General features: G+C 35.1%; 1 protein-coding gene across 2 annotated transcripts in view; it reads right to left on the reverse strand.

Moving 5' to 3' along the window:
• The window catches only part of Micu3 (mitochondrial calcium uptake family member 3), a gene marked incomplete in the record, with an annotated part of 89,576 nt that overhangs the window by 13,115 nt on the left and 51,791 nt on the right, over positions 1 to 24,670 (reverse strand). Inside the window, 6 exon segments of one of the 2 annotated variants that reach the window (XM_008844520.3) lie at positions 220 to 320; positions 6,667 to 6,762; positions 13,102 to 13,140; positions 16,817 to 16,888; positions 19,007 to 19,089; positions 22,039 to 22,086. In XM_008844520.3, the coding sequence (XP_008842742.1) occupies positions 220 to 320; positions 6,667 to 6,762; positions 13,102 to 13,140; positions 16,817 to 16,888; positions 19,007 to 19,089; positions 22,039 to 22,086 (439 nt within the window). 2 annotated transcript variants of the gene reach the window in all.

The following is a 24,670-nucleotide window of genomic DNA, read 5'->3' on the forward strand; positions in this document are numbered from 1 at the left end:
TATACGTGAGTACACCTGTGCCATGCATTGCTGCGGAGGTCAGAAGAAGGCATCAGATTCCCCTGGAACTGGAATTAAGGACAGTTCGTAGCCTTCATGTGGGTTCTGGGAATCAAACCCAGGCCCTCTGCAAGAGCACTCAGTGCTCTTAACTGCTGAGCCATCTCTCCAGCCCCAATTTTACCATTCTAATAAGTAATTTTCAGAAATTAAACTTACCTATAAAAATCCTCAAAGTTAAGCTCAGCTTTTCCTTTCTTTCCAAAAAAGTGTACCAGAAGTGTAGTATCGGTTACTAAGCTTGTTATGTCATCAGCACGCTTAAAAACAAACCATTAATTTAACATTAGCAGCAATAAAAACCCAAAACAGAATAAAGCTACTCAACATTCCTCAAAGAATTTTATCAAAATATAAGTCACTTTGTCATTGTCATTAATTCATACCAACTTTATAAACTCAGGTATACAATTCATGAAATTCAAATATTGTAACTCATATATATATAGCACCCTAGGAAATATAAGAAAAGTTAAACAGTATCATCATTTTCTGTATTATTAAAAACAGCTGTTCATGCCCACTCAAGGTAAATGGTTGAAATAGTACTTAATAGAAGAAATAAAGCAGAAGAAATATTGCTCTAAAAAGATAGGTCTTCTGTCATCTCTGACAAGCAGTTTCATGCCACCCATCTTCCACACAATAATCTTTGATCTTACTTTTCCCTGTCTTTGACAAAGGTAGTGGTTTTATCCTGCACTGGTTGGATCTTTCTTTTCTCCTAAATATTTTCTTGTAATGATCAGTATACAATAGAGTAGGTTGTCTGATTTCTCTTCTAAAATGCCGTACTTTTAGTGCCTACTAAACTTTTTCTAAGGTGATCTTCTGCTACTTGGACTAATTCATGTCTCTTAAAAACTCTATAGCTCCAGCTGGCCTGGAACTCACTATGTAGACCAGGCTGGCCTTGAGCCCACAAAGATCCACCTGCCTCTGCCTCCCAAGCACTGGGATTAAAGGCCTGAGCCACCACGCCCAGCAAAAAAATTCTAGCTTTTGAGCCATTTGTAACAGCACTTGGGAGGTTGAGACAGGAGGATCAGGAACTCAAGGCTAGCTTCAGGTACATGATGAGTTCAGGCCAGCCAGGGCGATATTAAACCCTATCTCAAAAAACCAAATGCAAACTCAAACCAAACCAAACCGAAAAGCCAAAACCTTCTACCTTATAGAGAATCCATACAGAAATTATGTAAAATTATGTAAATTCTTTAGTAGTCACCTGAATGTTCTGTTTATATTGAAATAATTTATTAATTTAGCATGGATTTTTCTAGCTGTTCTCTAGTATACATGATGTCCTTACACCTGGCTGGAAGATCCCTGATCCCTACTACTTATTCTCACTTAGTTTGCTGACAAGTCCCAAGCATTCTTGGTGTTTGGGATACTGAGGAAATTCCAGCAGGACAAGTTCTTTGAAGACCTGAGAGCAGTTTGATCTGATTGCTAGAGGAAAAAAACAACAGTTAGGTAGCCAAGTGACCACACTATCTTTTAACTGTATCTGCTCAGAAAAGCTTACAGTGTTTAAGAATAAAAATGGTACCAGTTCCTTCTTTCATTGCTCCATGTGTGAGAGGAGACTGTATAGTCTAAGGAACCCTGGAAAGACACTAATTTACTAGGAACTTTAGAGGAGCTAGACTATAGATATCATGGGGGGGGGAGAAACCAGATATTAATCACATATACTTTCATGACTTAGGATAGCCTCATTTAATAAGTTTATTTTGCTTTGAAGAGCTTAAATTTTGATTTTTTTATTTTTTGAGAATTTCGTAAGTATTATATCATTTCTATCCTTCCCAGGTGCCCTTCCAACTCCTCCCATGAACCCCCACTTCCTCTCAATTTCTTGTCTTCTTTATTATTACATATACATGTATTTATAAATATACAAACACATATATGTACTATGCACTGAGTCCATTTAGTGGTGTTCATGTGTACATGTGTTTATTCACTTGGCATTGGAAAACCTATCAGGGAGCTAGTCCCTGGAGAAAACTAATTCTCCCTTCCTCAGGATCTACTGATTGTCTGTAGTTGAAGAACTTATATTTAAAGGACAGAAATCCCAGAAGCATGCTCAAGTTGAACCTAAGAGCAGGTTCAACTTGGAAAAACCAGCACACCTGCCTGGAAGTTAGAGGAACGAAGTGAAAGGGGCCAAAGTGACAGAGTAGGTAAAGCAGGAGTGGGTGTTCTGGAAAAACTGCATACTTCACAAAATAAAAAATGGGGTGATGAAAAGATGAGAGGATGAGTTCAGGAATCAGGCTGTGGCACGGAAGACTAACACATCTCATCATTTAGTGGCCTTGAGAAGCTCAGTCTCTCTGAGCACATTATTATCTTGAGAAGTAAGAGCAAGTACCTAAAAGGCTATAAAAATTAGATATTCACATAGTTTTTAGCACTTGGATTACTGTAAATATTTAATACTTATGATTTATTATTGCCAAGTTTAAGAAGTTAAACACAACTTAGATATGACAAAAAGATAATAGTGTTGAAAGATAACAGGAGTTTTACAGGATACATCCTTTGTTTTGAAAATAAATGTTACATAAATTTGAAGACAAAAAAAAAAAAAGCTTTAAAACAAGAGGTTTCAGAAGCACTGCATCATAGTGAACTCAGATAAAATAATTAAGGACTATTTTCCTTCCGGGCTGTGATGTCAGCGTGTCTCAACGAGCACTAGAATGAGATGATTTTCCATGCAGTCTGTCACAGCCTCTCTTAGCTGGTTCTCATGCTCACTGAGCAGAGTTCACTTAGTCTCAGCGTTCAAATCTTATTAGATTCAGGTTGCGCTTATTCAGATAATCCAGATTCATAGAAGCAGAAGTATCAGTCTGACATTAGAGAAAAAAATCAGAGGATGGAAGTGGGGACCCCAACCCCCATTTATGAAACTGGGTACTGCATGAAGTCATGGAACACTGGGCCAGTGTCCTTGGTATCCTACCACTGGTATACAGCTTGAATTACAAGAAGGTTGAGACAAAAATAAGAGAGTTTATCCCTCTGATTCTCGTATTTATTGTTAAAATAAAATGAATTCAGGTGTTTTCACAACAAAGCAAAAAGCAAAAAAAAAAAAAAAAAAAGCCACAAAGAGCTTCATGGGCCATTTACACAAAAGTCCATTATTTATTTTGTTTTGATTAAAAATTCTGTCAGGCTGGGAGCAGCTCAGGGGTACTGGGTATAACTCAGTGGTAGACAGTGTGTTAGCACAAGTGAGATCCTGGTTCACACCAGACCCAGCACCAAAAATAAAGCACACAAAAATTCATCAAACTATTAAAATATAGAGTTTGAAGATAGCCTTCTAACACATTGTTACTGATTACAATGTGGAAACGATCTTAATCTCCACCAAAGGAATAGAGCAAGTCTTCAAATTTAACGAAGTTTTTGAATAATCCATTGGATAAGTAGGATTTAAAACAAACAAAAAAATTAAATTTCATTTGTAAATATCAAAACAATGTTTTTAATTCTGGTACTGACAAGCTGTTTCAACAGTTGTATGATACACTTATCATATTACGTTTATTATAATATGATTTTGGTCAGAAAGTGGTGTGAGCTGCGACATATACAAATTTTTATCATATAATTTTACAGTATTGCAAAAACATGGCTTTTCTATAACTGAAAAAAATCTATAGGCATAAACTTCTCTGGAATGAGAAAATGAGAGGCTAATATCTAGTTTGCCTATGATATTTTAAAAGTTAAATATTTATATGCGGTGAAAAAATTTATGGGTAAATATCCAAGCTTTCTTCTGAGCCAATTTGAATCCTGAAGCACTAATATTATTATAAATAATACTGATATAACAGTATCCATAGTCCATAATAACATAGGAATTATAATTAGTTGGAATTTGTAGTTAAATTATGTTTATTAATTTCTATAATGCAGGAAGGTGGTAATAAAGATAATTACCAAATAATTATTGTACATTGGAACACACTGTAAATTTTGTTTTCCTCTTTTTTTGATGTTTCTCCTCATTCAATTTACTTTATGAACAATGAATCAACTCACTAATTCAGCAGGTTAAGATCATAGTGTGGCCTGCTTATAGCTGATGTGACAATAAACTGGTTCTTTTTTAAAAAGGCTGAGTCATAGAGTTGGTCAGTTTCCATGGCATCAATACTCCCCTCATGGCCAGTTTCAAGAAGATGTCACACAGTATGAGCTGGGAGGAATTACACAAAATTGACTTTGGGAACCTGTAGAAAGCCAGGTCCAACACGCCCTTCATAGAATGATGATCAGTTTCAAAGATCTTACATAAATCATATAATCTTTTGAATATATAAGACCTGGCTAGTTTTCTGGTATTATGCCTCTCAAGATTTAAATTAACCTGAAAAATCTAATAGCAGATTTTGTTTATAAGAATTTGTAGCAGAGTTAGATGGGATTGAAGAAAGGCTGATGGTTAAGAGGTGGGCACTCTGGCCTGGTGAGCGAGAACAGTCACATGACTATTTACGTGAAGCCCACTGGCACTACTGCTAGCTGGCTTGCAGGGACACACACGGACAGTGCTGCCAGACTACTGTGACTTACAAAAATGATTATAAAATAAAGTGGTTCTAAGGCTTCTGTAAATGGTACACCTGTTACTTCATTCTTAAACACAGCTCAAATTGTTTTCTCCAGACACTAGCTCCCTGAGAGGTTATCTAATTCCAAGTAGGCAGCCATAACACAGATACATATGAGCACCAATAAACAGACTGTGGCATTACAATAATATGTATATTTATAAACATATGTATGTATACTTAACAATGATAATCAAAGACAAAACACTGAGCAGCGGGGTTGGTAGGAGGAGGAGGAGGACTGGGAGGGATGGATGCAATATAAAAATAACATTCATTTTAAAAAGGGTCATTTCAAAAGGTAATTGCTGGTCATAATTATATCACATTTATTTATTACAGACAGATTAATCATAGGGAAAATGTATTATGCATGTTTTGGAAGACTTTAAAACACAGCACAAATGATGAAATTAACATTTCCAACTGCTGCCCTAGTCATCCCTAGGATGACAATGGAGCAGAACTGTATACATTGATAACAGAAAAGACAGTTAAGCCAGGCACAGTGGTACCTGCCCATAGGTCCAGCTACATGGTAGGCTAAGGTGTGAAGATTCCTTGAACCTTGGGAAACACAGCAAAACTCACCTCAAATTAACTTTAGCTGTTTGTGTTTGTGTGCATAGGGAGGCAGAGACGAATGCTGGGTGTCTTTTTCAAGCACTGTCTACCTTACTATTTTTAAAAATTTGTTTTTATTGAATTTTTGTGTATTTCATGCAGAATGTCTCAATCAATCTTAATCATCTTTATACCCGTCCCCACCAGCACCCTCTCATAGACTCCTCCACTCCCCCAAAGCCCATATACTCTGCCATCCCTCTAAGGCCCACAGTGTCAAGTCAGTGTCCCCGGATGTTCCCCAGTGCAAGTTCATCCACTGAGGTCTAGTCAGCCTATCTAGAGTCCCTTGTCTTAGGAAGACCAGCTCTTCCTCACCTAGTAGCAAACAGTTGCAAATATTTCTTCAGATAAAATTGGGGTCTGCTGTTCATTTTCCCAGTTCTATGCTGGGTTACTGTCTGCCTGAGTTTGCATGGGACTTGTGCATGCTGACAATCAGGGTCTCTCACTGAACTTGGAGCTTTCCAATTCACCTAGATTGGCTGGCCAGCAAGCACCAGGATCCTCCTGTCTCCTCCTCCATCCTGCTGAGGTTAAAGGTATGTGCCACTGTGCCAGCTTTTTACATCAGTACTGGAATCAAACTCAGATCCTCATGCATGCACAACAAGCACAGAACCATCTTCCCACTGCTTTACTTCAGAAAAATTTAAAGTATAACTTTTTGAAGTTAAAGTTTAGAAAGAAAATCGAATAAAGTTTAATATTAAAGTTTTGAATGTCTATTGATGGTGGTATTTATTATATGAATATGGGGACAGAAGTGGTCCATTGTGAATCTAACAATAATAAAAATGAAAGAGAGATGGCATGATTTTTATTTATATATGTACTGGTCATCTTAAATAATATAAAGGAAAATAGTTCCCAGTTCCTTGACTGCATGCTCCTATCACACCATCCCCATACCTCTTTATATCCCTGCCCTTGGTAAGCTATTCATTATTATCTAGGTAAATTTAACTGTTCAAATCTAACATAAGAGTCAGTCACCTTTCAGTAAGTAAAACATTCTAATGTTTCATGTAACACTGTTGTAGGGTAAATAGATTTAGTGAATTTATAAATCTGTCAGCATTTTCAAATTTCTAGGAAGTGATCCTTAACAAAAGTTCCACAGATTATTACAGGTGCTTTTTCATCCCATCAGTACAGTCAATATGGTAAAACATACATTGTATACAGTAATTATATATATATATATATTACTTATTTTACTGAAGAAAAAAATATAGTACATTTTTGGCTTCATCTCGTGACTCTAAAACAGTGAAGATTATATTAACAAAATGGCAAATAATACAAAGACCACGTGGAGGTTTAAGTATACCTCTGCAAGGTCGGAAAAGAGTGCTTGGCTTGTGTTACGTCTCAGTGTATCCCAAAAGCTTCTGGAGACAAGTTCCTCAGCATCTGCTTTAAGTACCTGTAGAAGTTTCAGAACAACTGAAATTTAAAGAAGAGTCACAGAGAATGACAACTTACATACTTTAAGTCTCTTCTAACCAACTTTAAAAGAGGAAGCGTATTAGCTTACCTTTGTTTTTCTGCTGCACACAACAGTATTATATTTCACTGCTAGCAGACCCATGGTGCTTTCACAGGTGAAATGGCATATAACCTCTATTTCTAAGTACAATATGGCTATGTCAAAATGCATCAAATTCTCCAATCCCTCCTTCTGCCTTTTTGCTGAGACACACATAATATCTATGAAAGTGTGATATAAAGATTTTATTTATAGTGTGCGTTTTTACATATGGAGAAAATTTTTGTAAATTTGTGGTAAACTTGATGAACTCAGATGTATACAAAAGAAGCAAATATGTGGAAATAGACTACCTCTCCATGACAGGATATCACATTTTTTCCTCTTTTTGCTTTCCTATACTTTAATATACAACTTTTAAAACTGAGATGTTTAGAACACTGCAGCTTAGTAAGTCCCTTCCTGCCAAAAGCTTCCTTACTCATTCCTCACTAAGCTCCACTCTAAATCTGCTGTTCCATGAGGGAAGTGCTATAAGTAGATACATTTGTCTCTGTTTTATCTTATCATATAAATTGTAAAGCCTCTAAGGGCAGGAGCAATATTCTTATAGCAATTATTGTTGCAAGGAAAAGACAGCTACTAGATCAGTGACATACCTGGCACACTCACTGATCACGGATGTCTATGTATCTGTTCCGAAGCTAGTATTTAATTTTTAATCAGTAACTTTGATGATGAAATCGAGTGACTTTTCATAACATGCAAAATTAGCAGGAAGGTTTAATAACAGAAAAATATAAACAGGACATCTGAAATACAATTCAAGTAGATAAAGAAATTCAAACTAGAACTTAAAATACAGAGCAAATCTAAAACCACAACATATGCCTACAGATTAAAGACAGGGGAGAAACGTCCAGCTGTAACTGAGATGGGTTATGAAACTGACAGCTGTGAAGTTTAGGTATGTAAACTGAAGGCAAGGTCTGAAGACTTCTCAGTATGTGTACTAGCTTTCAGCCCCTTTACCATAGGGGCAGGTTAAATGCAGACTTTCATTAAAAGAGATCATATTTAAGTTCAAAAGAACTTAGAAAATGGATGGACATGGGCAAAATGATGTCTTCTACTCTCTAACTCTGATAAAATTTTTGTCTAACTTCAGAGACTTTTAGTGATTGAGTTCCTTAAACTTTGCAGTTTTGATCAAGAGTTGTTATGCCTTTTTGACCTTGTCAAAAGAGGGTCCTATTTGAGTCAGTCCCGAATAGCATATCCCCGATAGCCACTGCAGGAAGAAAGGAAGGCAATGAAGAAGGAAGGGAGTACAGATGTGGGGGAAGAAAGAAAGGAGGACAGGGAAAATTAGGGAGAAAGAAGACAGGCTTAGAAATGCTGCACCTCACTGTGCTAAGGTAGAATAATGGCTACCCAAAGTTGCCCATGTCCAGACAGGCAAAGACTTTCCATACAGTAAGTCTGAGAAAAATTACACTGAGATTAGGTCATTTAGGAGAAGAAATAAAATAGCTCACAGAAACAGGGTGTAAACATCCCTTGCTAACAGTGATATTTAACCACAAAAATAAAACATAATAAAACTATCTTTGTATTTTTTTGCTCCTATGGCAAAACAGCCTGAAAAACAGTAATCTTAGAATTGCAGTTTATAGTTGTGTGAGACAGGTAGCCCCCAGGTCTGTCAAACTCAGAAGCTGAGAGACGTATAATACAAAAGGAATGTCTTATGAAAAGCTCCAGAAAATAGGGATCAAGAAAGATGAGAAACACTATTTAGATAGAAAGTGATGGTGAATAAGCAAGAATCAACAGATGAAAACGGTCCTCATGTTTCAGAAGCCCAATAAATCTCACCATAGATAACAGCACAGCAGAGGTGCACTGTAGTAGGACTATAAATTAACAAAGGTGAAAGACTTAAAAGCTAGGGTGGAGGGGGAACCAGGTTATTTACAAAAGAAAAACAGATTCTGAGTTGATTTTTTAATTTCAATGACAGAAGCCAAAAGATAGTGAAAGAAATGATATAATTTGCTGAGAATGTTAACTTATAATAAAACATTTTTTAAAAGGTTTTGTTTTTTCTTTAATTTTTATTTATTTTTTTTATTTTATGCATAGGAGTGTTAACGCTTACATGTCTGTAAGTGCACCCACATTGTGTAGTGCCTGTGGAGGCTAGAAGAGTGCGCTGGATCCCCTGGAACTCGAGTTATGAATGGATGTTAGCCATCATGTGGGTGCTAGGATTTGAACCCAGGTCCTCTGAAGAGCAGTCAGTGCTCTTAACTGATGAGCCATCTCTCTAGTCCCTGCTTGCTCTTTTTGGTTGTGATAGGGACTGAGCTTTGGACCTCACACATGCTCCAGCATTTACTCTACCACTGAGCTGTATTTCTAACTGATGATTTTGTTTTTTAATTTACCAAGGGACCCACTCTCAAGGTAATATTTTGTAGGTATGAGAGTATGAGTTTAGGAAGGAATGAGATTAAAGAAGGAATTATGTGTGTACATGCACATGGTGTATGTATGTGTGTGGATGTGTGCTTATGGCTGCACCTATCCACATGTGTGTGCGCATGCTCCATGCACATGCACGTGGGTGAAAACCAAAAGTCATCATCACTTATTTTCCTGGTTTTCTCTCCACCTGTTTTCTGAGACCAAGTTCTGACTGTCCCTGGAGTTCATGATTTTACTAGACTGGCTGGCCCATGAGTTTCAGGGATCCATTCACCTGTCTCTGTGCTACTCCCTAAGTGGTGGGTTACAGATACCACCTACTTGGCTTTTATGTGTGTTTGGGAATCAGAACTCGGGTCCCCATGTTTGCACAGCAGGGACTTCACCAACTAAGCTACCTCCCTACCCCCCCACCCCCTGCAAAATGAAAAAAAGAATAGTAAATATGTACATACTTCTAAAAAAGACAATGATAGCCAAGAAGGATGGATCAAGGCTGTAATCATAGTACTTGGGAGGCTGAGGCAGGGTGATCAAAAGTTCAAGGCCAGCCCAGGCTGCACAGTGAAACTCTGTCATGAACAAAACTTGATGCATTTTAAAACTGCATTTGAAAATTTGGGGATATTAAAAAACAACAAGGCAGACACAACACAAGAATTACAGGTATACATGCTAAGAAAGAAATGAAAGACATTTAAGCATCTTAAGTCTCTATTACTGAGGAAGAGCATAAGGATACTGTCTAAAACTTCATTATTTTAAGTGTATTTATGGAAATTACAGAAGACAAAAATAAAAATATTAAGTGTCTTATATAATTAAACAAAGGAAAAAAAGTTTTCAGTTAATCCAAAAGAAGGTAAAGTAAAGCAAAGAAAATAAATGGTGTACAGAGTAGTAACATGACTAAATTACATCAGTAAGTAATCATAGTAATGTAAATCACTAGAAGCACAGACTATCAAGCAGGAAAAATGGGACCAGTACAAGTCACAAAATAAATGTACTATTAAAAAGATCTCAATTAATGAGAAAAGAGAAGCTGAAAAAAAATTTAATAGGTGTCTGTGATCAAGGACTAGTAATCAGCATCAACCTGTTCAATGAGAATAAATGAAAAAGCTGGAAAAAGCCTAACACAGACAAATCTTCTTAAAGACTCTTAAATATTCTATTTGCCCTCAGCTATCTCCACTTATATAAAGTGCAAATGGATATGCAGGAGGCAAATCAAAGCTAAGAAATGGTGTGCATAAAAATCATAGCTGCAATTACCTTTAGGGGGACAGAGAGGTATCACAACTGGAGACACTTATTAAAGGGTTTCTTGGGACACAGCACATTTTATTTCTTGTGCTACTTTGTAGTAAACATTTATAATTATTGATTTTGTTGGCAAAGTTTTTGAATTAAAATATATTTTTAAAATTAGGAAAATCTTCATTATTACTACATGCCATTAAAGGGTAAAACAAAATATAAAATAATATAAAATAGTAAAATAAAAGTAGTCTATACTCATAATTAAAATAAAAGTTTTTAAGGCAAAACATGCATAGAAATCTGGTATAGTACCTAAAAGAAGATTTGATTAAGATATAATTAATGTATATTCTTACACAGATGATAATGCCTCAAAGGAGATAAAATAAAAATGAACAGCATTATGAACAGAAAATGAATCTATTATTGTGACATGTAATTTTATATACTGACTGACAGACAGAACAGCAAAAAAGATTTGGCTAAGATATAATTATATTCCTATACAGATTGAGCAGACAAAAAATGTTGGCAACAGAGAAGATTAAAAACATGTATTATGTATATATGTGTGTACATACATGTATATTACAACTCTGCATCATAAATTGAAAAAGAAAGTCTTTTAAAATAAAGATTACTCATAAGTATAGTAATAATCAACTGTAAAAGTGATTAAATTTTGGAACAGGCTATTTCAGAGAGCAAAGAAATCTCTCTCTAAGTTCAGAAGCCCACTTCTTTCCTGAAGGAACTTCTTCCTCAAGTTAGAAACTGGTGATGATTAGTTTCTTATACTTAGTTCCATGATCTACACTCAAATTAGACACTTGATCACTTCAATTAACTTATCATTCTGGAAAAGAGCAGATCACTGCCTGCTAATTTATAACATTATACTAACTTATTTGTTTAATACTAAAGTCAATGCTATTTCATATACATTTTCAGACTGTTTGAATTTCTCCAATTTTAAATTAAATTAATAAAAATGCTTAAATTAAACAAATTTTCTGTTTCCTTACATTTTCTGAAAATAACTGTCTCCAATGTCAAAAACTGTTTTAATATAGGAAAGTTTATAAAATCAAACTCCTAAGAATAAACAACATTAATCCATTTAAGATTGTGCATAAAATGATATTGTTCTATCACTTTAACATATAAATTCTATATGTGAAAAAAGATGTCTTCAATAAAATGAAATGAAAAATATGCTAACCAATGAAATATAAAATCATAAATATTTTTCCTATTAAATGAACAAACATAATATAAATTTAAGTCTAGCTGTCAACAATTGTTCTCTTAATAACTGAGTGACTATAATTTATACACATACCTTATTTAATTTTGTATTTTATTAATGATTTTATGTGTAAGAGTGGTTTGCCTGCATGTATGTAAGTGCATCTGTAATGTGCATTGCCCATGGAGGTTAGAAGAGTACTTGTGGGGGTTCTTTTTTATATTTTAAATTTTTTTATGTGTATGAGTGTTATGCCTGCATGTATGTAAGTACACCCATGTGGTGCAGTGCCCATGGAGGACAGATGAGGGTGCCGGGGTCCCCTGGAACTGGAGTCACAGACAGTTGTTAGCCACCATGTGGGTGCTGGGATTCGAACCCAAGTCTTCTGCAAGAACAGCCAATGTTCTTAACCACTGAGCCATCTCTCCCACTTTGTGGGGGTTCTTTTACAGGAATTTTCAATGTTTTCAAGACAGAAGAGACTGAAACTCATAATCTTCCTTTAGAAATAACATACCTTGATATAACAGCTGTAACAAGTAGCATCTTATACCAGATTTCCTTTTTACTTTAAAAAAATTATTGAGAATTTCATACATGCATATAAGGTGTTTTGATAAACCAGAAAAAGCAGGCAGGCAACAGAGTTTTAAAAACGTTGTAGAAGTACTGAAATATAAGATGTCTATTCATTAACATACTTTTTATTAGAATTGACAAAAGGCTAGATTTAGATTTTGGGGGGGGGCAGTCTTTTTGAGACAGCATCTCCCTGTAGCCCCAGCTCTCCTGGAACTTACTATGTAGACCAGGCTGACCTTGAACTCACAGAGATCTGCCTGCCTCTGCCTCCCGAGTGCTGGGATTAAGGCATGCACCACCATGCCTGGCCATTTTTTTTTTTTTTAGATTTAGATTGTAATACCTGTGCTCTTCAGGAAGGCAGTATATTTTTCTAACTCTTCATATAGTGCTAAGAAATACAAATTTTCAATTATTCTATCAGAGTTTTTGCTGGTAGTTGTTCACTCATCTTCCTTTTATTTTACTCTAAACATATGATTAATAAAGATATAAAATTGCTTTGTACATTTTAGTCTTCTCATAAATCTAGAAATGTAAAAGTCTGGCTTCATTGCATCTTATTGTAGTCAACAAATTCCAAAACATCTGAAATAACAGATATAGCTTTCTATAAAGAAGTAACATTATCAAATCTAACAGAAGAGGGATATACACATAAAAAACATTTAAAGTATTGTACATACACTATTGGTAGGAGAATGGTATCCATAAAGTTGAAGACGCTGACACAGAGCACAAAGGGCCAAATGAAGTGTCACATTTCAGAATGAACCCAAGTACAGCAAAAGAAAAAAAGAAGACGACAAAATATCAATTAGGAAGGGCAAATCATTATGCTACATTCTATACAAAGCACAAGCACAAGTGAGATAAATGTTAAAGATGAGTAGCAAAGTTTTTAATGTCTAATGTAATTAAACATTAAATGAATTTGTGCTCATTTCAACCTTTTTCACTGTAACTTGAAAGCACTATTGCATTGAGTAACATGTTCCTCTATGTAGTTCTGTTTAGACAGGCGTCAACGCTTTTACAGAGGATGGGAGTTCTGGATCCAGCAGCATGGCAGTGGAAATGGAATGCGAGATCTCGGAATCCTGTCCTGCTACCAACGTTGGACACTAGACAAGTTAATCAACCTGACAGTTTTCTCACCTGGAAAATGGGTATAATACTTACCTGGGAGAAATGGAATGAGGACTACTACATGGGAGTGACATTTGTTATGGATATAGCACAGAGTTTACTCAACATGTGTTCATTTCATTTCTGAAGCAGAGTTTTATTGATATGCAAATATTTAAAATTCAGTTATGAGTTGGATATGTTAATTTTCAGTTTAAAGTAACTATGTGGTTGTTAAGTCTGTTAGCTAAGTTTCTGAATTGTATTTGTATTTCACATACTTGTTAAGAGGCGATGTAATTTAGATCATTTAATCCTCAGAAAATCACAAGTGGTAATCACATTATTCTGTCATTCCAATTGTAAAAATAAAAACCTGAGACAGAGAAGTTAAGATCTTGCTCTAGGGGGCTGGAGGGATGGCTCAGCTGTTAAGAAAATCAGTTGTTCTTGCAGAAGACCTGGGTTTGAATCCCAGCATCCACATGACAGCTAACAACTGTCTGTAACTCCAGTCCCAGGGGATCTGACAGCCTCTTCTGACCTCCGTGGGCATTGCACGACATGGGTGCACTTACCTTACCTACATGCAGGCAATACATGCATACACACATAAAATAAAAATAATAAATAAAATTTTAGAAAAAGAATCTTACTAAAAGTCGAACCCTCAAACCTGGCTCATGAGCCTGGGTTATTGTTTTTTTTTTTTTTTTTTTTTTTTTTTTTATAACCCAGTTTTTTTTACAGTAAGATAAATTTTAGTGGTTTTAAAACTCAACCAAATGCTTCAGACTATGTAGATTTATATTGTCATTTTTATCAACTTGACAATTCCACCTTGCATTTTACATGGTCCTCTACAGCTAAAATAGTATAAAATAAAGTCAGTTCAGATTTGCATTATTTAAAATGTGTTTATTATGTTGAAACCACTTATTGTTATTATTAAAGATGCTAATAGCTAATTATAGGATGCTATATTATTGAAGAGTCCTAACAGAGGCTGAAGTAAAGACTATTTTAGAATAACTTCAAAGAATATTTTTAATAGTTACATTGTATAACTGAGAATTTAGGAGCACTATTTAAATTATATAACATTAACAGCTCTAACGTACCTGTGAAAAGCAGTGACTTCAAAGAAATCCTTTACAGATAGCAGGTTGTTACTACTTATATGTTATTTTTATCTGTTCTTTAAAACTGTTTCCTTCCCACACTTTAAAAAAAATTATTATTTTTATGTGTATGCATGTATTGCCTGCATGTAGGCAAGTGCACTCATGTCATGCAATGCCCGTGGAGGTCAGAAGAGGCTGTCAGATCCCCTGGGACTGGAGTTACGGACAGTTGTTAGCTGCCATGTGGGTGCTGGGATTTGAACCCTGGTCTTCTGCAAGAACAACCAGTGTTCTTAACCGCTGAGCCATCTCTACAGCCCCATTCTTCCCATACATTTTCTATGAAATGCATCACTAACCTATATGAATACAAGACCTGGAGTGTGCTGCTGCGATTCAGATTTCATAATTCACATAGACTTCCTCTAATACAAGTTAATGAAATTTATGTTACTACTATGAAATATTTACATAATATCAATCTTAAAATCCCTTGATCTTGGCTGTGATGAAGCTCAGGGTCAATTTTTGTGTAGATACCGTAGCTGCTTGGTCTGTGTGGTGTAGTACCGTTCTTCCCTCTTGTCTCTCCCTTTGGTAACCGAGCTGTGTGTGTGTGTCTGTGTGTATATATATATATAAAATATTGTTTTTAAATATTTTTATTTTATGTATTATGAGTGTACTGCTTGAATGTATGTGAATGCACCCATGTCATGCAATGCCGCGGAGGTCAGAAGAGGGATTTGGATCCCCCTGGAACTGGCATTAAAGATGGTTTGTAGCTGCCATGTGGGTGCTGGGACTCAAACCCAGGTCCTCTGCAAGAGCAGTCAGTACTCTTAACCACTGAGCCATCTCTCCAGCCTGTGAGCTGCATGTTTTAATAAATGTTAATGATTAGAAACATTCTTTACTTTTTAACAAAATATTTTATTTATTTCCATTTTTATTTGATGTGTATGCGTGTATTGCCTGCATGTAGGTAAGTGCACCCGAGTCGTGCAATGCCTGCGGAGGACAGAAGAGGCCATCAGATTTTAACAAAATATTTTATTTATTTCCATTTTTATTTGATGTGTATGCGTGTATTGCCTGCATGTAGGTAAGTGCACCCATGTCGTACAATGCCCGCAGAAGTCAGGAAAGGCTGTCAGATCCCCTGGAACTGGAGTTACAGACAGTTGTTAGCTTCCATGTGGGTGCTGGGATTCGAACACAGGTCTTCTGTAAGAACAGTCAGTATTCTTAACCACTGAGCCATCTCTCCAGCCCAACATTCTGTACTTTAAACTGAAGAGTTGTTGTATGTCAAAAAAACCTCCCTGTAATCCTGGTATTTAGGTAGTAGACGATGAATATGTTATAATGGATAAAGTAGGATTTCAGAACTGGCCAGATCTAGGTCCAAACTGTGACTATGCCATGTAATAGTTTGATAATTCTGGATAGGATCCTTAATTTTCACAATTATCACTTTCCTCATCCATAATTACGAACAATTAGAGACTTGGTGGGTAGAGTAAATGAGGAAATGCATGACAAGCATTAAACACTGTGTCTGGTGGTAAGGTCTCAGCCTGTTTGTTAGTTTTATTATGTGAACTGGTCTGCTGTCAGACTGAAATACTTGCAACAAATAAAAAGATGGGAATATGACAGAAGGAGATGCTCTTTAATTCCAGCTTCTGAATAAGGTAACAGTATTATTTATCCCAGAAGAATCTATAGTATTTCTAAGAAATAAAAAAAATCACAGTATTTCCGTATCTTTAACATTCATATTGCTACATTTATCAGTAAATTCATTCACATCAAAATTAAATCTTTGCATATTCACCTTTAAATTTTTACATGCATAATGATCCATATTAATCTATCATATGATAAATACCCTTCAAATATCACAGATAACAACATGGATGAAAATGGTTTAATGAATATGAGTACAGATGTCCAATATCAATATTTAAGATAAACATTGATATTGATGTATATAAGTACTGAAGAAATTTTTCTATATTAAAAACTTCAGAAAGATTTCAAGAAAGGAACAGCTATAAAGTTGCAAGCTTTGCAGCTTCTCAGTATGAACACAGTATTTCTCACCTGGAAGACACATCTGAAACTACTACAAAGTGTTTCTTACCAGCATTGCACGCTTTTCTTCATCTCCTTTAGTTTCTCTCTTTTCATTTTTCTTCCTAAATATCTCTTGAAGCTGTAAGGAAATAAATCAGGAACCAAGTTCCATCAGAGTTCTGTGGCACTCACCTTATACTAAGTATATCTTAAAAATAAATAAAAGTCTTATTTAAACAAGAATATTTAAACTTCTCTAGATGTATTTTCTTCTTGAAGTGTTTTTCATAAGGAAAAGGAAATACATTTTTGGTACTACCAACTCACAGGTAAGTTAAGTGTATTTACTATTACAATTTTATTTGAGCTCTATTATGTTACATATTCTGAGGCACACACAGAAAAAGAGATGAGTTCTGTTGGGCTTAACAAGCACTGAAACAGCCCTTGAGGACTCTGGATTTGAGTGCAGCTTTTGGGTCCTGCACTTCTTATTGCTATTTAATTTGTTCATTATGAAATGATGAAGAACATCACCTCCAATATTCTTTCAGGTCATGAACCATGATGGTAGGAGAACAGACTACAGGCTTCACTCCTTGGATAAGTTAAGTATCTAATGCTCATTTTCTGTATTTGGAAAATGAGGAATATCTCTTACTTTATAGAATGCTATATGAAAGAAATATTATAAGTAATTATTCAGGAAATTGGCTATTATGTAGTAATTTCTAACTTAAGTGTTACCTATTGCTATAAATAGTATTATTCTTTAAAAGCCTACAATTTTAAAATGGAAGCCCAATCCTACTTCTTTTATTAGTTTTCTGGACAGTTCACTATTCTTATCTTTATAATTTGAAGAACAATCTCAATTCCATTTCATTTTACTCTTTGTTTTTATTGTGTGTGTGTACAAGTATGCGCATGCACACAGAAGTCAAGATGTCAACAATGGGTATCGAACACAATCACTTTCCATCTTTTGAGACAAGGTCTCCCACTGAACTTGAAGTTGAAGGATTAGCTAGATTGCCTGGCTAGCAAGCCCTAAGGATCCTCCTGTCTTTGCCTCCTCAGCACTGTGTGCTATTGTGTGTGACTTCCTATATGGGTGCTGAGAATCTGAACTCAAGTAGTCCTTACGCCTGTATGGGAAGCACTTTACTGACTAAATCATCTGTCTCAGCACCTTTATTTCATTTTATACAGTAATAGCTGAAAGTTAACTCATACTTGCAGTAATAACAGTCCAATTCTACCTCTTGCTTTCAAGAAGACCGTGCAAACAGACAAGCAAATATCAAACCCGAAGTTTCAGTAGAGCAACCGAAAAGAGCAGATTACAGCTTTGGGGCAAGGGCAACTTTTGCAGGAGTATAGCGTAGAAACAAACAGGAGGTAATGGGAATGCTTTTATTTCAATCATACAAGCAGATGACATTCCAAAAGATGGAATAAAAAACTCTCAAGGACTTAATTCTCCAAAAGTTGAACTTTCTGTCACTGGGGAATGGAACTCAGAAGTGTTGATTTAGAATGCTTATTCAAAATTATTCAGATAAGTAGGCCTATTCTGAAATAAAGAAAATAGTTATTTACATGCCAACTTTTTCCTTTCTTTTAGGAGAACAGTAAAGATGGGACTGACCATATATGTTAAGGGCAGAATTTGCTACTCTAAGAAATAAATTAACATTACTTTGAGTTTAGAACAAAAGCAGAGCAAGCAGTTTGTCACAGAAACAGATGTGGGATACACAGGTAAAAAGAAAAACAATTCTGGAAGGGGAGAAGAGAAAGTGAGCAGCTGAAGGCACTGTCAGATTAATGCCAAGGTCGGGCAGGAGGTGCAAAAGATTGAAGGCCAAAGCCCTTGGCCATAGAGGATGGGAACAGACAACTGGGTCCGGATGTGGCAGTAGTGAACAAGAAAATCTCCTTGTTGATGAGCAGTGAGAGGACGACTGACAGAGTGGAGACTAGACAGTGACTGGACAACATAACCCCAGGATCACCTTTATCCTTCTAAAGAAAGTGTCTGATAAAATCCAAACTTTCAGGTGCAATATAAACAGCTACATCAATCTTTATATATGGAATGTAATTTATTTACATAATATAAATACTGTTCAAAGTATATATTTGTTTATTACATTAAGGTGAAACTTTTCACTCTATAGCAGTAATCCTAACAATATAAACATAAAAAAGCAATATTTAATTACTATAAAAATGCAGTATATAATGTACATACCACCAGAAACTCCTTTTTATCCACCATTTCATTGCCATCAGTGTCAAACATGTTGAAAGCTATTCTAAAACCGGCATGAGGCTCTGCCATGAAAAACAGAACAAGTTTTCATGAGATGGAAAAATATATTTTAAGAATAAAATCCATGAGTTGAACAGATAGATACATATGTTGCTCAAAATAACCAAGAAATTAAAAACAATGTTCCTATTAAGTTAAATGTAGTGAAAGCTATATTGAAATACACATTTATCTTCTTCATGTTTTAGCAGAATTGATAATAATAACAATCCTTTAAAATACTTGACTGCAAATACTTATTACATGGCATTAAAAGAACAATTTGAAAAAAAAAAAAAAAGAACAATTTGACAATTTTCCCTCTAAAAGTAAACATCAAAAGTCTGTCCACTAAGGAAATACTAAGGAAATATTTCCTGTATGTTAAACTACTTGAAGTGACAAAATATAATTGAAACATAACACAATGTACCAGTTCCAATTCTCAGAAAATTTTAGCTGAAGCAACCTATGGGATAAATGTCAAGCATGAAAGTTTACAGATTTGGGGTTAAACTTCTAGAGGCTTCAAAACCAGAAGCTTTTAGTAAAAAGATGTTTGAATATTTAATTCCCAGGACCTCCAAAATATAAGAAACAATTATTTTTCTGAGAAAGTCTTTCATGTACTCTTAATGGACTTAATTTTGTGAGCCTTATAATGAGACTGTTTCCTCTTTTCACTTCTAGGGTTTAAACAAGAAACTTGGACATGAGAAAGTACAAAGTGCTCTGAGAGGGACTCAGTGCACAGTGTCTTTCTCAAAACTATCTGACTTTTTGAAGTGGATAGCAAAAAGTTCATCAATGGACCCCCACTGATGAACTTGCTAACATTCTATGAAATCCGGAACTTTGTAAAAGAAGCACACAGCCCTACTTTCTTAATCCCACAAAGCTGCCTCTGGAAACAACAGAAACTGAAGACAGTCTTACCTAAGTGAGCTCATTTCTTGTATGTGTTTTATGAACCTGAGCTCCTAAAACTTTTTAAAAGTCATTCACAGAAACTGATACTGTCTCTGATAAGTAAGTTTTAAGCATTTAGAAGATTGAAAAATATAAATACACAAACTAAGTCCTTATAAGTATGGTTTAGAAGGAAAAAATAAAATAATCCAAGGAGGAAGCACTTGCAGACATGTACCACAGACCATGTGATTCACTTTCTGCCAGCCCTTTTTCACATTTTTCTTAGTCCTAATCAACTGACATCCCATAATTTTTCTATCAAAGTCTTTGGAAATTTCTTACAAATTCCAAAGGAAATTTCACAGTTCTAAAAGATTTAGTCTCCCTGTAGTAAGGGAAAACTCCTGTGTGCTCCTTCTGAACGCCGAACCACGGCCTGCCCATCTCGTAGTCTTTCTCCCTAGCACTGTGCTTCTCATTCCCCTGACCCTCTGCTTCTTTATTTATAAGTTCCAGTCTTGCATCTGAAAGGCTGTTCTGGCTAAAAGGCTGATTTTTAATATGTCTTTGAGACACTCCTTGCTGCCCACTTTAATTCCACAATAGTATACAGACAGCATAGACTGGACTGCATCATCGCTTGTTTTCAAACTGGATCAATCTCAGGGGCCCTAATATCAATGATACAATACTTGTGCCTCAGCACTAAAATTTTATTCTCATTTGGAGCCCATAAAAAAAACATAAGAATAAAAGGATGATTTTTGACATGTACATGTGTGCACATGTACACAGTCCTCCTTTTCTCTGCTGTGCTATTAATTACTAAGTAAGAACAGCACAGTATTATAAATTGTCTAAGCATAGACATAGAAGATATTTTAAAATGAGTTTTACTGATGCTCTTGTTTGCATACATCTCCTAAAATCTCCTCATCTGGAATTCCCCACAGCAATATTTTCTCATCTTTTTTTCATTCACTATTTATTTATTTATTTATTTATTTATTTATTTATTTATTTATTATTACTTTATGTGTATGAGTGTTAGCCCTGCATGTAAATGCACCTATGTCATGCAATGTCTGTGGAGGACAGAAGAGGGCATTAGAGTTACGATGGTTGTTAGCTGCCATGTGGGTTCTGGGATTCGAACTCAGGTTTTCTGCAAGAACCACTAGTATCTTAACTGCTGAGTCATGTCTCCAGTCCCCTCACCAGCTATTATTTGAGAAGGTAGTATGGATAAGACATTGTTCTTGACAGAGACAGCCAAAAGGGTTATTTTGTCACCATAGACCTTGCCCTGCAGTATGGAGAGACAGATCATGTAAACCAATAGTACTCTGAAATACCCAAGTTCTACAAAGAAAATAAAGCATGGAAAAGGGATTGAAAGAAAGAAGGGCAAGGGAGGTATTTTAGGAATATGGCCCAGTAAGATTCTTTTCATCTTTTAATGGAAACCTGAGTGACGTCATTTTCTTCTAGAAAGCACTGATGGTTTTAAAGAGCAGACAGTACTGCTCTGAAAGAAGGAACAGAAAGGCCGGTGGCTGGAGCAACATAATATTGCACACAATTTCCCTATTAGATGAAAAGAAATTAAACACAAAGCTTTAGAAATCTTTATCAGTTTCATGAGAATTGCCACATATGCATGGAAGAGAAGAGCAAATACTTTAGGAGGCGGATGATGGGTATTTGGAAGACTCAGCAGCGGTTAGGTGACTCAGAACTCATTCTTTTATATTAGGCTTGCAGAACTCCTGATTCAAATGAGTACATTAGAAACTATAAATTATTACATGTCTTCACCTTTAGGATCTCATGTAGATGAAACCCCAAAAGAGTAATATGTTATAATTTATGAATCTTTTATTACTATATCACAAGCCAAATATTTGTTTCTGACTCTGACAGTGTTAGACACTTTGCAAAACAGCTAAAATATACATAAGGCGATTTTCAATTGTATGGGAGCTAAGAGAGATTCTTTCCTAAGATTAGGAATAAAAAAGAAAACTATATTTAGAAATAGATTTAGTGAGGGTACTTACTTGTTAAAATACATAAAAGAAAAAGATATTCCGTGTAAGAAATCACACCTAGAAGAAAACAGTATAATTATGCTATGTAAAATATTACTTCATATTCCATAAACATCAAAGTAAAATATTCTAACAATAAATGCTATGAATAGCAGTGAGAGTTTTAAGGTATATGCTAACTACTGTTTTAGATGATATTACAGTATTATAAAATCATTGCAAAAGTAGCAAAATTAATTTTATTTAAATTGCTCCACATCCCACTACAAAAAAAATACCTACAAAATTTTCATGATATAAAACATAGTATAAATGAAAGCAAACTGTTAATGTTTATTTATAGTCTTTCAAACTTGCTCATTGTTACTCTATGAAGCTAACATAAAATAAAGGTCAGCAATGGTTAATACTACAAATAAGAGCTTAATCGGAATAAAACATTTATATCGTCTTCCTTAGGAAATGACGTTTGTACTACATTAGAAATAAAACCTTACATCTACTGGTTTTCTGCTGTCAAATTATCATTTATTACTTTTATAACACAGCTTTTATTAAAATGACTCTACAAAATGTTTATTTAAATTCAATGGTTCTTTCTTTATGTGCCCTGAATTCTGAGTTCTCTGTCACTCCATAATTATAAACTCCACAAAGAATTTGTATAAAATAAATAAAAATACACATTCTGTTACTTCACTTTTCACTTTAAGGTTGTAACTCCTAGAGCTAGAATTAACACCTTACTTGACAATCCAAATAAGTACTGAAAAAATTAATATCAGGAATAAGCCCTAGAATACTTCCCTAGATAGCAATCAGTTTTGATGTTTGATAAATGGGTATGAAGAAAAGACTGTGGACTTAAAATCTTCCTTTTATCTGATGTTCTTTGAGGCTACACTCTTTGTTACAGAACAAAGAGAAGAAGAGCCACTGTCAGGTAGTTTGTCAGAGACGTGAAGGGAACTACCCACCAGGTTCTGAAAGCATTCTCGTTTTCTGTTTATACTAGAATACTGTGACCTATAGACAGATAGTTCTGGATGACTGCCATGAATGTTATGGGAGAAAGATTCTGAAACGGTCAATGGATATAAAGATACAATACTTAGAGTCCATAGTGATCTCGCTCTCAAAAAAAAAAAAAAAAAGCCATAAATACAAGAGGGACATGGGTTTGGGAAATGAACTTGCTATCTCCAATTCCATCTCACTACTGTTCAAATTTACTTGGAATAGCACGAAGAATTACTAAATGGTATGAAGAACTTTAACAATATCAGGTTTTTTTTTCAAATTCAGAATTCAATTGTTTTATTCATATTTAGGAAGATGCTCATATAAGAATAATTTATATTGTACTTATATAAGCAAAGCCATCAAGTTCTTTCCTCCCTTCCATGAACTCATTGTATGATATTGCATTTAACTTCTTTTATTAAAGGTAAACAAACTGGAAGAATAAGGATCAATTTTTAAAACTGAGATGAGGGAAAAGAAACATATTACTAGGTGCCAATATTTCAAGTAGTGAATAAAAATGCCATTGTTAAGAGCATATCAAGTACTGACTTTTCATGGCTTAAAAAGGACTACATAGACAGCCAGTAAGACATTCACATTAGGGTATCTCTATGAAAGTTATTAATTTGAAGCTGTTCTATAGAGTCTCTGCTCATCCAAGCAGACACAACTACTCCTCAACTCAGCTAATTCTTTCACAGGACTTCTATTTATCCCAAGGGCCACTGAAGCCCTCTGTGCTCCTAGCGCTACGCTAAGTGCCAGGATGCAATGGTGAGCAAGAAGGTAACTGTGACTCATGGTGCTTTCAGTTCAGTGAGGGCCACAAACATCCATCTTGTTATTATACAAGTATGCAACTTTGATTTGACGCTTAATTCAAGATTTCTCTCACTGAAGATTATTTAACGGGGGATTACATGATTGTGGATAGGGTAGGCACTTGTCTGTAGGGCTACCTGACTACTGAGCTGCCTTAATATATTGGAAGGGAGAACAAAGTGATATAACTGAATGAAAATGGTCAAGGAAAAGAGAAAATACTGCTGAAGATGATCTACAGATTCACAATGCTTCCTAACCATAAACAGGAAACCAGAATACTATCCTTTCAATTTACTTAAGGTTACCCAGGATCAAAAATTAAAGTCAAATGTTAAGTAAATGGTAATGATACAATCTTTAGAAGCAAAGGATAGGGAAGATGTCAACTAAATCCTGGAAATCAAGAGGCAGGCAGAGGCTTTTGAGTTCAAGGCCAGTCTGGGCTATATAAAGAAACCATGTCTGGAGGAGGGGAAGGGAGAAGATATGTCAGCTAGGTTTCTTTTAAAATTTTAATTAAAAAATGTAAAGGAGTTTCCTTAAAAAATTACATTGTTAAATTCTTGTTTCTTGATCTAGTATATCTATTACATGTTTTCATAAATGTTGCATATCGTTTTAGGAAACTGTATAGCATTGTAAGTGGATAAAGTTCATTTTTAAATTAATTTTCAGTAGCTTTAAAGATTTAGTTCAAAAATCTCCTGTCATTTAATCTTTATATATACAGAAAATAAGTAGTTCTATGTTTCTTTATTTTACCTAGCACAATGGTTCTAGACTATTACAG

This window comes from Nannospalax galili, unplaced genomic scaffold, assembly GCF_000622305.1.
Source record: "Nannospalax galili isolate Female #2095 unplaced genomic scaffold, S.galili_v1.0 scaffold242, whole genome shotgun sequence".
In the NCBI taxonomy this organism is placed as follows: Eukaryota; Metazoa; Chordata; class Mammalia; order Rodentia; family Spalacidae; genus Nannospalax; species Nannospalax galili.